Genomic DNA, 15,121 nt, shown 5'->3' on the forward strand with positions numbered 1-15,121 from the left:
TGCTTGCTGGATCAGGCTTACTATCCAGCAGTCTTATTCTACGGCAGGATTTCCAGTTCCTAAAGTACAGGCCCACTCTACTAGGTCGGTGGGTTCTTTCTGGGTGGCTGCCCGGGGTGTCTCGGCTTTACAGCTCTGCCGAGCAGCTACTTGGTCTGGTTCAAAAACGTTTTACAAGTTCGATACTTTGACCAAACTGAAGGTCCTCAGAGGCCAATCAGTTCTGCGGGAACCTCCGCACTCTCCCACCCGGTTTGGGAGCTTTGGTACTAATGTGGACCCCAGTATCCTCTAGGGTGTAAGACAGTGATTTTCAACCTTTTTTTTACTTGTGGCACACTGAACAATACTAAAAAATTGCCAATGCACACCATCCATTCCCCACAGAAAAAAAAACAACAAAAAACACACATTGGCCCTCACAGTAATAAAAAATCCACACACACATTGGCCTACACAGAAAAAACAATTACATTGCTCCCTACATAAATCCTATTGCTCCCCACATGAATTATTCACATTGTTACCCCCATAAATCCAGAAATCCTATTGTTCCCCACAGGAGAAATAACATAACAAATATTAGTCCCTACCGGTCAGCTGTCCTCCTCCCTGTTCCTCAGTGGCGGGGGTTGTTCATAGTGGAGTGCTGCAAATACTGAGCTGCGGGCAGGTGTGGATGTGGATGGGCAAGGAAAGCTATGGATGCAGGCAGGAACTGGAAGATGTGTATACAGGCGGGTGGGCTGGCTGGGTGGTGAGACACTGCGGCCGTGACCTATGATATCACACCGCCGTGTCATCAAAGCACAGGTCACAGCTGAAGCACGACTGATCCTTTAAGAAGAGCCCGGGCCAACAGTTCCGTCTGTAGGTGCAGGAAGCTGCTCTGGCTCCGCGGCACACCTTGCAACTGGTCTCTGCACACTAGTGTGCTACGGCACACTGGTTGAAAAAGCCTGATGTAAGAGAAGATATGATTTTAATTACCTACCATTAAATCCTTTTCTCGTAGTCCGTAGAGGATACTGGGCGCCCTTCCAGTGCTTCGTGCACTGTTACTTCGTTAAGTAATGTTGTTGGTTCAGCTGTTGCTGTTCCTGTTCAGGTTTGCTTAGCATGGCTTTCCTCTTGTTTTGTGTGTGCTGGTTCGAATTTCACCACTGTTCTGTTAAATCCTTCCTCTCGGGCACAGTTTCTAGACTGAGTCTGGTAGGAGGGGCATAGAGGGAGGAGCCAGTGCACACTATTGATTTCTAAAAGTGCCCAAGGCTCCTAGTGGACCTGTCTATACCCCATGGTACTAATGTGGACCCCAGTATCCTCTATGGACTACGAGAAAAGGATTTACCGGTAGGTAACAAAAATCCTTTTTGTTTCTAATTCATGACTTAAAGTTAGGTAGAGGAGGGTATTATCCATCTACTGTTGCCACAAAATATAGATGACAACATATATTATCTTGAAGCCACGGATTTATGAAAATTATTTCACTACCTGTACAGCAAGTTGTCAATAAATTTCCGGCATGATTTGAATATCCATATCATGGCTAACTTAGGCTAGGGACCTGTTTTTCAGTTGAAAATTGAACGGACACAGAGCCTATGGTTTCTGATTTTTGTTCTTCTGAGCCGTATGTTTTCTGGACTATGCACTTTATGTTGTGATTATTTATGAACAATTACCCTCTTCTTTCTCTAACCTGAGGAAGACGGCCGAGTACGTCTCTCATTGGCTGCGCTGTGTCTAGTACACAACAGCCAAAAGCAGAAAGGAAAGGCTGACGTAATCAGTGTTATTTCTTTATTTTCCCAGGACTGGCACTAGTAAGAATCTCTCATCACTCATTCACTGCCACGGCAACGGAGAGACAGCAGAATTCAGAACGTGCTCGAGTAGTCCTGTCTATCATCTGTCATATTGTCAAAGATTGTAGCCGTGACACCTGTGTCCAAGAGATATTATCATATTGTTTTGAGAGAATTTTTATATGTTTTTGTTCTCAACACTGCATATGAATATAAACCTGCATGCATTTTAATTGTGTGTATTTTAACCCTTATGTGTAGTTATTGTCTTTGTCCATATTTCGCCCCCTTGTTGGAACTGTGGTTCCTTTAAGATATTTGTTATATGTGACTGTTACAGGCTGAATTTTATAAATATGAATTAAAACTTAAGTTTTAGTTAACAAATTTATCATACTATCAGAAGAGTGCCCTTTATTAATCTGAGACTTTTCAGTGGTCTGCTGATGCTGACTTCCTTTGCCATAACTTGACATATATCTACTGTTTATATACTGGGAAAAAAGTAAAGATAAAATAAAAAATAAATATATATATATATATATATATATATATATATATATATATATATATATATTCCTTTATTGGTACATGGAGTTTTAAACAGTAAAAATGTAATTGAAGAAGGTCGCCATTTAAAAAGCAGTATTTTCAACTAATATTGTTTAAATGTTCTTTTTGTTATGTTTTTTAGATACAGACTAGAGTCCAAAATAGACACTATCATATGCCTAGCTAATGGAGATTGGAGTCATATTCCACCTACCTGTGCTGGTAAGCCTGGGAGACACACCAATATGATTGTTTATTTTTTTTAATTTATGTATAACTGCTGTGTTTTGCTTTTTCCCTCCTTTCTCTATTCATGTAAACATCTTATACCTCTTTCACGCTGCCAATGCCGGATCCCACCCGGGAATTGGAAATGGGTCCTTCCCGGGTGGGATCCGGCATTGGCCACTGCTGCAGGCTTCCCCGACTCGGCAATATGTCGAGCGGGTTGCCATAGCAGCGGGGGGCGGAGGTGGAGGCGGCGCTGGGAGTTGAGATCATCTCCGCGCCTCCTCTCCCTGCTGTAGTAAACGGGTCCCGGGACGCATCGACTCGGGAGCCCGTTTACGCAGCCACTGACCCGGTATTCAATGCGGGTATAACAATGCTTTATTCCCGATGTGAATTGCCGGGTCAGGCGACCCGCGATTTCGGCTATGCCCCTTTCACACCGCACGCCGACCCAGCAATATGCCGGGTCGATACCGGGTTATTTGTGCGGTGTGAAAGGGGTATACGCCTAGCTTCTAGCCATTTTCATCTTTACTGTCACATTTCAGTAAGTACAGAAATGTTCCCCCTACATAAATGTACTTTATTGAGTCTAGTTAAATCAAATAAGTGCTCTGTAATCTTATTCTCGAACTTTTGTGAAAAAAATAGATTTTTTTATTTGTTCATGTTAATATTCTGTAATCATGTATGTGCAATGGTCTTTATGGTTTTAATAATAAGAAACCTTTTATGCGGGTGTCACCTCTGTTTACAATGTTTGATTAGTCTTTGTGGTTTTTGGCAAACATTTATTCTTTGTGACCCTAAACACTTTTTAGTGTGAGCATAATATATTTATTACAAGTTATCTTATAGCGGGGATGTAACGAAGACTTCAGGTTGGTTCACTTGTTTATGGATGATTAAGTTCCCAAGGACATAATAGAGCTTCAGTAGCAGCCCCAATGCATATGCTTTGCTTCTGTGTTAGACCCAGGTCTCAGAATTAGTAAAATACTGTGTTTTTATTTTTGTGTGTGAGTCAAATCAACCAGCTCTTTGGCACACTACCAAAATTGGAGATGACCACAGTTTAGACCAGGGGTGGGGAACCTTTTTACTACCAAGGGCCATTTGGATATTTATAAAATCCTTCGGGGGCCATACAAAAATTCTCAACTTAAAAAATTACCCTGCCTCCCCCCCCCCCCCCCCCCCAGTAGGTCTGCACCTTAGTGGTACTGTGTGTGCGCCAAAAAAATGGGTGTGGCCAATTAAAATGGGACGTGATACACATATGCCCCCAATAGTGCAGTGCCAGATCCACAAATGCCCCCACAGTGCCAGGTATACAAATGCCCCCACAGTGCCAGGTATACAAATGCCCCCACAGTGCCAGGTATACAAATGCCCCCCACAGTGCCAGGTATACAAATGCCCCCCACAGTGCCAGGTATACAAATGCCCCCCACAGTGTCAGGTATACAAATGCCCCCCACAGTGTCAGGTATACAAATGCCCCCCACAGTGTCAGGTATACAAATGCCCCCCACAGTGTCAGGTATACAAATGCCCCCCACAGTGCAAGATATACAAATGCCCCCAGAGTGCCAAATCCACAAATGCCCCCAGAGTGCCAGGTATACAAATGCCCCCACATTGCCAGATCCACAAATGCCCCCACAGTGCCAGGTATACAAACGCCCCCACAGTGTCAAATCCACAAATGCCCCCACAGTGCACCCCACCCCACTGCTGCTTACCGCTCCTGCTGCTCCATCCGGTGGCGTATCTCGGCTGGCAGGGGGTCAGGACAGGGAGGAGAGCGCGGCTATGCCGGGCGGCGGCGTGTAGGACTTCAAACCAGCCGCCGGTTCGTGAGCCAATCGGAGCTCGCGGACCGGCAGCGGTGGCTCCTGATTGGCTGCCAATCCGCGAGCTCTGATTGGCTCACGAACCGGTGGCTGGTTTGAGGTCCTACACACCGCCGCCCGACATAGCCGCGCTATCCTCCCTGCCCTGACAGCTGAGACACGCCGCCGCCGGACTGAGCGGCGGTGTGTCTCACTGACACAAGCGGGTGGGCCGGAGCAAACGGCTTCGCGGGCCTTATACGGCCCGCGTGCCGGAGGTTCCCCACCCCTGGTTTAGACTAACCATACTTATTTTTATTTTTTTAATAGAAACTTTTTGTTGGGACACGATCACTAAGTTAATTGGTACTTGTAAGGGGGAGTAAGAAGCTTCACATAAAAAAACTTTTCTCCGGCAAGGTCCACAGGTTATCCACAGGATAACAATGGGATATGATGGAGCGACAGTGGATTGGCACCAAACGATCACAAGCTTTCAGTCCTCCCAGGATGCAATGGGCTTGTTCATATAACCCCGCCCACTGGCTCAGGCAAATCAGTTTTCTGTTTGGTGCGGCAGGAGCTGGACCATGGTCAGAGAGCTGCTGTTCTTGGCAGCCCTAAGCTTTCTTATTTTATTTTCATAGTCTTACTATGTTTTTGAGCGATCTTTCTTAACAGCGTCTTATACGCATATTGGAAAAAGTCGCTCCAACATCTCTCCGCCGGGTCACAACAACACTTACCCATGCGTACAGTGCTGTCTCGACGGGCGTCTGTGTCGGATATACTAGCAGGTCCAGCAGACGTTACCAGGCTGTGGCCGGAGCACGGGGAGAAGGTAAGGCATCAGTTCCACGTAATCGGGGAATACGGACACAGCCGCACTGTTTTGGGAGTAGACTACCAAACGGTAGCTGACGCGCCGCCGCCACCACGGGTGCTCCAGCGCTAGGCCATAGGGATCATAAGGCACCAGGATTAGTAGGAGGCGGCGATCCCTAGGGTTGATGTCAGCAGTGGGGAGTTAGATGCTCTCCTGGTCGCCCCTCCCCCCAGTTCATGACCAGTTTCTGCGAGTCTCCCGCCATGAACTGTTGCCTCACTTCCGTCTCAGACGCTACCACGAGGGGTCTCGGTCGCAGCAATGGCCGCTGCGTCTGTGTTCACTAAGCACTACCGTGAGGTAGTCTGTATGACCGGTGCGCCTCTATGCACAGTTTGTCTGTGTCCACTTAAGAGTTCCCGGAGCGGCAGTGTACACTAGTAGCGTCTGGATCCACTCAGCGATCGCTAACGTATTGAACGATCTTGAAAGTGAGGTGAGTGTCCCTGTATCTCACTCTACTGAGTACGGGTTATACAGCACTAAATTTCTATCTACTTTTGTCAGTATGAATAGTTACATTTAAGTGCCTATTGCATATGGGTCTGTGTACATTACTGTGGTTTTCTTCGCATTGCGTCTGAATACTTTAAGATCTGTATAAAACAGAATTCAGTAATATGTACTCCTACATACTTTAAAATGTGTTTGTAGTTGATTATGTGCTCATATGACTAATATATAACATGTGACTGACTGCTAGTGTGATTGCTGACTTTAATATATGTTTGTCAGTTGTTTCTTCTGGTCCTCAATGCTGGTGCATGGGTAGGGTCAGATTGATATCACTTTAGAAGGTTAAAGTGATTACAGTCACAAATTGTGTAGTACGCTGTGTAAGTGCTGATTATATATCATGTCTAAAAGTGGCAAAGGTGACGAGGGTACACTCACAGTGACACCAACACTAATATCATGTTTGTCTTGCAAAACTGTATTATCCTCAGGATCTGGTACAGGATGGTTTATTTGCAAATTGTTATGCGTTTCAGCAGATTACAAGGCAGATCCCTGTTCAACGTGAGGTACAGATAGACCCACTTTGGGCAATGTTTGCACAGACCTTGTCCAGTATAGCTGAATGGGTAATTCCTGCAGCTTCGCTACCAGGAATTGGGTACACTAATAACCCATACATGCAACTCCCTACTTACAGTATATAATTTCCCTCACCAGCTTCTCCTAAAAGACAAGCTGACAAACCAAGTGTAAGTAAACCGTCAACTTCACAGACTACACAGGATGATTCATCGGACGATGAAAGCTCTATTTACTCTACTTCGGCATACGAAGAACAAGTATAAGGTCTCAGCTCAGTGGATATAGCTGAGCTAATTAGAGAAATAAAGGCCATTCTATCCTTAGAGGATTCAGCAGAGCCTGTGTTAAAAACCAAGGCATCTGTGTTTAAACTGCCCAAAGCAGGTAAGACTGAGTTTCCAGTTTCAGTTTGAGTTTCAGACCAGCTTACGGAAATCATGGAAGAGGCTTGGGCTACACCCAGTAAAAAATATAGAATTCCCAAAAAATGGGATCCAATTATCCTTTTCCAGCTGGGGACTGTTTAAAATGGGAAATGGCTCCCAAAGTAGATACGCATGTCATTCGATTAGTGCGAAAATCTATATTGCCTTTGCCATCAATGTCATTGGATGATGTCACGGATAGGAGAGTGGATGGTTTTCTGAAAACCATATTCATATTTTCTCTGTCTGGCGCAGTCATAAGGCCAGCCATGGCTTCAGCTTGGATGGCAAAAGCAGTTGCTGCCTGGATAGAGGTACTGGAAGACGGTCTTTCAGCAACTTCAAGGGAGCAAGAATCCTATATAGCTCACATAAAACAGGCTGCAATATTCTTGGAAGAAGCAGCATTAGATATGGGCACTATCGCCTCCAGGGCATCAGCTTCAACAATAGCTGCTCGCAGAGCACTTTGGTTACATACATGGAAAGCTGATTCAGAATCTAAGAAGGTTCTGGAATCTTTGCCTTTTACTGGAAGCATTCTGTTTGGTAAATAATTGACCGATATTCTGGAGTCAGAAGCAGACTCCAAAAAGGTAAAATTTCCTTCCACATATAATCCCAAACGTAGGGGTCCCGCTTTTCGGCCCTTTGGGTCACAAGGAAAAGCAAAAGGAAAAAGTGATCGTAAGCAGCCCCAATACAATAAATTTGATAAGGCAAAAAAGCAATGGGCTACCAGAACGCCAGCCTCAAAACCAGAGAAAAAACAGAGAATAAGTTTGATGGTGCGGGCCTCCTCCTGGGGGACCCCATGGTAGAGGGCAGACTTCTTCAGTTTGCACAGTTATGGCAGCAGTCAACAACAGATGCCTGAGTGCAAGAAGTGTTATCTCTGGGTTATGTTTTTCCCTTCAAGAAGCATCCTCCTTGAAGGTTCTTCTGCACCAGCCCATCTCGGGTAGAGACGAAGGCCAGGGCTTTGCAAGAAGCAGTTTAGACATTGTTTCAGTCAGGAGTAATCATTCCAGTACCCCCTGCACAACGGGGACAGAGGTTTTACTCCAACCTATTTTTGGTTCAGAAACCAAATGGGTCATTCCGGTCAATTCTCAATCTCAAAATGCTGAACAAATACATTTGGGTACCTCTGTTTCACATGGAGACGTTACGCTCCATAGTTTTGGTTATGGAACCAGGGGATTATATGGTATCCCTGGATATTCTGGATGCTTACCTACATGTTCCTATAGCACTGTCCCATCAATGCTATCTCAGGTTTGCTATCCTCCAGCAGCATTTTCAGTTCCAGGCATTACCTTTTGGGTTAGCCACGGCACCCGGAGTGTTTACCAAAATCATGGTGGTTATGGTAGCTTATTTTCGCAAGCAGGGGATAAGAATTTTTCCATACCTCGACGACCTGTTAATTCTAGCACAATCACAGGAAATCCTCCTGGACCATCTTAAACAGACAATAACATGTCTGCAGAGGCACGGATGGCTCATAAATTGGACAAAATCGTCTCTAGTTCCGTCACAACGGATGAATCACTTGGGGGCTGTACTGGATTCAAGTCTGCAGAAAATATTTTTATCTCTGGACAAGATAGCCAAGGTACAGTCTAGGACTCAAGAGTTGTTACACAGTCAAACAATATCAATCCACGCAGCGATGCGAATGATGAGTTTGATGGTGTCAACATTCAATATGGTGGAGTATGCACAATTCCATCAAGACCTCTGCAGCATCTGATTCTGGCCAGATGGAATGGAATACATCATACAAAAAAGAAACAGACTATGGTACTTTCACACAAGGTAAGAAAGTCATTAGCCTGGTGGCTACAAACATCCCATCTAAACAAAGGGAGACCCTTTTGGATATCAGATTGGGAGATCCTGACAACAGATGCCAGTCTTTAGGGCTGGGGAGCAGTGTCCAGAAGATTATGGTTCTGGGGACAGTGGACCACAGAAGAAAGTTGCCTGCCAATAAATCTGTTAGAACTTCAGGCCTTATACATGGCACTGATTCAGGCAAAGGACACACTTCAAGGAAGACCAGTCCAGATCCACTCGGACAGTGTAACAGCGGTAGCGTACCTCAACCATCAGGGAGGAACACGCAGTGAAAGAGGTAAATCACGTACTAAAATGGGCAGAACTCCATCTTCCAGCATTGTTTGCAGTATTCGTTCCGGGAGTCCTAAACTGGGAAGCAGACTTTCTCAGTCGACACGCCATTCAAGCAAGCGAATTGGCTCTACATCCGGAAGTCTTTCAGGCTCTAGTAGACAAGTGGTGTTCGCCAGAGATAGATCTCATGGCGTCCCATCTGAACAACAAAGTACCCATGTACGGGTCAAGAACAAAGGATCCCGGAGCGATCATTGTAGATGCCCTGTCAGTGAAATGGGATTTTCATCTGGCGTATCTGTTTCCTTCGATCATCCTGCTACCCAGGGTGGTGAGGAAGATAAAAGAAGCAAAGGGTGCCATGATTCTAATAGCTCTGGCTTGGCCCAGAAAGCATTAGTACACAGATCTGCAGAGAATGGCGATGGATGCTCCACTTCTGCTCCCTCAACGTCCAGATCTACTAATGCAGGGTCCTTGTTACCACAGGCATCTGGATCGACTATCGTTGACGGCGTGGCTCTTGAAACCTCTATCCTGAAGTCAAGAGGGTTCTCACAACAGGTCATTCAAACAATGCTCAGAGCAAGGAAACCCTCCTCAGCTCGCATTTATCACAGAATATGGCAGGCCTATATTCATTGGTGCAGTGAAAGAAATATGGAGCCAAAATCTTTCCAAATTTCTAGGGTCTTAGATTTCCTTCAGGCAGGAATGGATAAAGGTTTGAAGGTGGCTTCATTGAGAGTACAAGTATCAGCATTGACTGTATGGTTCCAAAAGAAAATTGCCAATTTACAGGATGTGTATACTTTTTTTCACGGAATGCTGCGCATTCAACCTACCTTTGTTCCTCCTACAATGCCTTGGGACTTAAATTTAGTCCTGAAAGCCCTTCAAGTTGCTTCATTTGAACCACTTAATAAAGTGGATCTTAAATGGTTGACAGATAAAGTTCTCTTTCTACTGACTATGGCATCAGCTAGAAGAGTATCAGATTTAGGAGCGCTGTCTTGTTATTCTCCTTTTCTGACTTTTTATCCAGATAAAGCAGTTCTAAGAACTAGATCTGGGTATCTTCCGAAGGTGGTGTCTAAATTCCACCATAATGAAGAAATTGTTGTCCTGGCTTTTCAGTTATCGGACTTTCTGCGGGAGATGCGTCGCTGGACGTAGTCCGGGCATTAAGGATCTACGTAGATCGTACCAGTGCCATCAGAAAGACAGATTCTCTCTTCATTCTCTACAGATTTCACAAGAGAGGATGGCCTGCTACTACACAGACGCTGGCAAGATGGCTTCGAATGATGATTTCAGAAGCATATTCTCGAGCTGATCTCCCTGTTCCGGATAATGTCTCTGCTCACTCTACTCGTAAGGTAGGTCCTCCATGGGCAGCACAAAATGGTGCTTCAGCAGAACAGATATGTAAGGCAGCCACATGGTCTTCCATTAACACATTCATTAGACATTATTCCTTGGATACTTTTGCCTCTAATGACACTGAATTCGGGCGAAAGGTTCTCCTGTCTAAACAGGAGCGTCCCCACCACTAAATTGCTTTGGGAAATCCCATTGTTATCCTGTGGATAACCTGTGGACTATGCCGGAGAAATATACGTTATGGTAAGAACTTACCGTTGATAACGGTATTTATCCAAAGTCCACAGGTTCCACAGAGATCCCACCCTGACGCACCTGATTTGAGGATCTTTCTACTCACTAAACCTCTTCCTTCTTGTACAGAAGTGTGTGCATGTGTGTTCTCACCTGATTAGGGCTCTATATGATGTTCCTGCCTAAATGCATTGGAATACTACTGATTTGCCTGAGCTAGTGGGTGGGGATATATGGACGAGCCCGTTGCATCCTGGGAGGACTGAAAGCTTGTGATCGTTTTGGTGCCAATCCGCTGTCGCTCGTTTTTTTAAAAGATGGATGTAATATCAAAGTGCTTAACTATGCTTATTTTTTAAGTATAAAAAAATATTTCTCTGTTATTCCCAACACAATACAATACCGCAAAATGTAGTTGTCCAGTACGGGACAAGCAAAGTCCACCACCGTTTTGTAAAGGAAACCTACTGTACTTGATAATTCAGCTCAACTGTATTAAGAGAATGTGTTTTTGGTTGTTGTTTTTTTTTTTTTTTGGGGGGGGGGAGTTTGTTAGGTTTTCATAAAAAAATCAAAAATATTAGAGGTATAATTTAACATGTCAACCTATGTTGAAAACTCAAAAGATACCCATGTATTTAGTGTGTACCCAGCTTAACTGAGCTGTAGATTGGGATGTGATACACCCTTGTGATCTGTCCTATAGCACTGAAAGCAAGTGTAAATGTCTGTTATACATTGTGAATCTTAAACGTAATTACAAAATGCATCTGAAAAGAAATTGCAGAATTCGTAGATGCATGTGAACAACTCTGAATCATTAGCATTATGCAACTCCTTTCCTATGCAAGTAACAGGCAATAATACACCAGGAAAAGGACAGAAGGTATTGCTTACCTGAGAGTGCAAAATGCTAAAATTCGTAGTACACAATGCATACACGTTACATTAAATGGCCGTATAATGCAGAGTACCCAAGTGGATTGAAGCACCAAAAAATGCTAACTGCAAAAACATGCAAATGTAAATGCTAACAGCAAAAACATGCAGTGTAATTTGACTCTTAAAACATAGGTGCTACAGTTTCACTCAAAGTACATTAATGGGCGCACTGGCGTATCTATAATGGGTGCATTGTGTGCAGTGCACATGGACCCCTGAGTCCAGAGGGGGCCCCCACCGCACATGCTGCATTAATTCTTTTGAATAATCACACCTCGAGTCCCATGCCAGCATCCGCAGCACTATTAAAACACCGTGAAAATGGCGCAGTGCCCATTTTCACGGAGTTCTGCGTATGCATAGTAGAGAAATCACAGGGAAAATGGCTGCTGCGCCATTTTCCTGGAGATCTGCGCATGCGCAGTAGAGTCTGAACCCTCTAGTGCTCGGACTCTCAGCACTGCCGGCAGAGAGGAGGGGGCCCGAACGGAGTAGACTGGACACGGGTCTCCTCCTCGCTTAAAGCGCCACTGAATGGGTGTGTTAGTCACTTTTGTCCAATCAGGCACAGCCTGTGTCACTCATTATTAGTTCTCAACTTGCACCGGGGTTCTAATACCCACAACTCATGCCACTTCAGCCAGATGTAATTGTTTTTTTTCGGTTGGCTTTCTGGCCATATTTTGCGTAAACACACCCTTATTGTACCACGTTTATGGGTCCCTTCCAACCCCTGATCCAACTCTGTACATGTAGAGCGTTTTAAGTGGTAGTTTCTAAAAAATAAAAAAATTTAGCTGCAAAAAAAAGTGCATAAAAAAAGCATCATTTCATGTTTAGTTATTACTCTGAATAAGGTCATATATATGTATGTATGTGTGGGTGTGTAGGAATAGAATGTGTAGCCTCTTACCAGGGGTTGTTTAATGTCAGGAGATTCTAGTGAAAGTCAAGAAGAAATACGATGGAAGGATCTGTCACTTACCCAGTACAAATTGCAATATGTGTTTTAAGATTCCCTTTTGTAGAAGTTAAAGATGTTCTAAAACCAGAGACCAAATTGATGGTTCGTCCTGGTTGGGATAGTGTAGGCTGAGAAACATGAATCCTTTGCCGCATGAGTATATTTTTATACAACTTGTACATAGAATTGTTGCCACACCATTTTTTTTTCTCTTTCCCTGAACAATAATGTTTAAAATGTGTTTTATTTGTCTAGGTCAGCGGCTCCCAAACTCTCTTGAATCACGGTGCCCTAGAGCAATAGGTTCTCAAACTCGGTCCTCAGGACCCCATACAGTGCATGTTTTGCAGATCTCCTCACAGAATCGCAAGTGAAATAATTAGCTCCACCTGTGGACCTTTTTAAAATGTGTCAGTGAGTAATTAATACACCTGTGCACCTGCTGGGTTACCTGCAAAACATGCACTGTGTGGGGTCCTGAAGACCGAGTTTGAGAACCTATGCACTAGAGCACAGGTTCTCAAACTCGGTCCTCAGGACCCCACACGGTGCATGTTTTGTAAGTCTCCTCACAGAATCACAAGTGAAATCATTTGTTCCACCTGTGGACCTTTTAAAATGTGTCAGTGAGTAATTAATACACCTGTGCACCTGCTGGGTTACCTGCAAAACATGCACTGTGTGGGGTCCTGAGGACCGAGTTTGAGAACCACTGCACTAGAGTATCAGAAGGATAAAAAAGTTTTTTTTTTTATTGGTAAATTTGTAAAAAAAAAATATCAAATTAAGTAAATTGTGCCTACCTGTCATCCCTAGGTTCAGTTATGTGGTGGAGTACAGTTTTACTCCTGTTCATCGACATGTTTTATGATTGGCAGCCACTAGCACTGGTTTTACCTATCACGTTGACCATAAATAATTTGACTTGGTCCTGGACCACCAATCCAATGCACCCCTGCAAGAACCTCGTGGCACCCCAGGGCGCCTAGGCACACCGTTTGGGAACCACTGGTCTAGGCCACAAAGTTCAATTTAATCAAGAATGTGAAAGTGTAGCAGTAAACCTTTGTAACAATTCGCAATTTGCAATGATTGTTCTAGTCAAATCAGGCAAACTTAGTAAATGTATACTTTGTTAGTTAATGATCCCCACCCATCCATCCTCACACCTCTCAAGCTACAGTGTGACATTTTGAAGACCAAATGGAGCTGATGCTTTAAATCAGGCCTTGCCCTCAATATTGTTATTTGATAAGGGCAGTTGCTATGAACATATGATACATTTTTCTCTGACGTCCTAGTGGATGCTGGGTACTCCGTAAGGACCATGGGGAATAGACGGGCTCCGCAGGAGACTGGGCACTCTTTAAAGAAAGATTAGGTACTATATCTGGTGTGCACTGGCTCCTCCCTCTATGCCCCTCCTCCAGACCTCAGTTAGAATCTGTGCCCGGCCAGAGCTGGATGCACTTAGTGGGCTCTCCTGAGCTCACTAAAAAAGAAAGTATTTGTTAGGTTTTTTATTTTCAGTGAGATCTGCTGGCAACAGACTCACTGCTACGTGGGACTTAGGGGAGAGAAGCAAACCTACCTGCTTGCAGCTAGTTTGTGCTTCTAAGGCTACTGGACACCATTAGCTCCAGAGGGATCGAACACAGGGCCCGACCTCGATCGTCCGTTCCCGGAGCCGCGCCGCCGTCCCCCTTGCAGAGGCAGAAGACGGAAGATTCCAGAGAAAATCGTCGGCTGAAGACTCCGGTCTTCAATAAGGTAGCGCACAGCACTGCAGCTGTGCGCCATTGCTCCCACAGCACACCACACGCTCCGGTCACTGGTGGATGCAGGGCGCTGGGGGGGGGCGCCCTGGGCTGCAATTTGTATACCTTACTTGGCAAAATGCACATAATACAGTTCTAAACTGTATATGTGCCTAATCCCCCGCCATAAATATTATTAAAAAAGCGGGAGAAGCCCGCCGCTAAAGGGGCGGGGCTATCTTCCTCAGCACAGCCAGCGCCATTTTCTCTTCACAGCTCCGCTGGAAGGACGCTCCCCATGCTCTCCCCTGCAGTATACACTACGGAAAGGGTAAAAAAGAGAGGGGGGGCACATAAATTTAGGCGCAATTGTGATAATAAGCAGCTGTTGGGGGGAAAATTTACTTTGTACTAGTGTAAATCCCTCTGTTATATAGCGCTCTGGTGTGTGCTGGCATACTCTCTCTCTGTCTCCCCAAAGGACTTTATGGGGTCCTGTCCTCAGTCAGAGCATTCCCTGTGTGTGTGTGCGGTGTGTCGGTACGGCTGTGTCGACATGTTTGATGATGACGCTTACGTGGAGGCGGAGCAGGTGCCGATAAGTGTGATGTCGCCCCCTGCGGGGCCGACACCAGAGTGGATGGATATGTGGAAGGTATTAACAGACAGTGTCAACTCCTTGCATAAAAGGTTCGATGACGCAGCTTTGGGACAGCCGGCATCTCAGCCCGCGCCTGCCCAGGCATCTCAGTGGCCATCAGGGGCTCAAAAACGCCCGCTACCTCAGATGGCAGACACAGATGTCGACACGGAGTCTGACTCCAGTGTCGACGAGGATGAGACAAATGTACAATCCACAAGGGCCATCCGATGCATGATTACGGCAATGAAAAATGTGTTGCACATTTCTGACATTAACCC

At 45.0% G+C, this 15,121-nt stretch overlaps 1 protein-coding gene across 12 annotated transcripts in view; it reads left to right on the forward strand.

The window, feature by feature from the left end:
• LOC135045354 (complement decay-accelerating factor-like) overlaps positions 1 to 15,121 on the forward strand; it is a 162,322-nt gene that overhangs the window by 87,445 nt on the left and 59,756 nt on the right. For all 12 annotated transcript variants that reach the window (XM_063955295.1, XM_063955294.1, XM_063955293.1 and 9 more), the window contains exon 5: positions 2,506 to 2,585. In XM_063955295.1, coding sequence (XP_063811365.1) covers positions 2,506 to 2,585 — 80 coding nt within the window. The remainder of the gene's footprint in view (positions 1 to 2,505; positions 2,586 to 15,121) is intronic.

This window comes from Pseudophryne corroboree, chromosome 2, assembly GCF_028390025.1.
Source record: "Pseudophryne corroboree isolate aPseCor3 chromosome 2, aPseCor3.hap2, whole genome shotgun sequence".
In the NCBI taxonomy this organism is placed as follows: Eukaryota; Metazoa; Chordata; class Amphibia; order Anura; family Myobatrachidae; genus Pseudophryne; species Pseudophryne corroboree.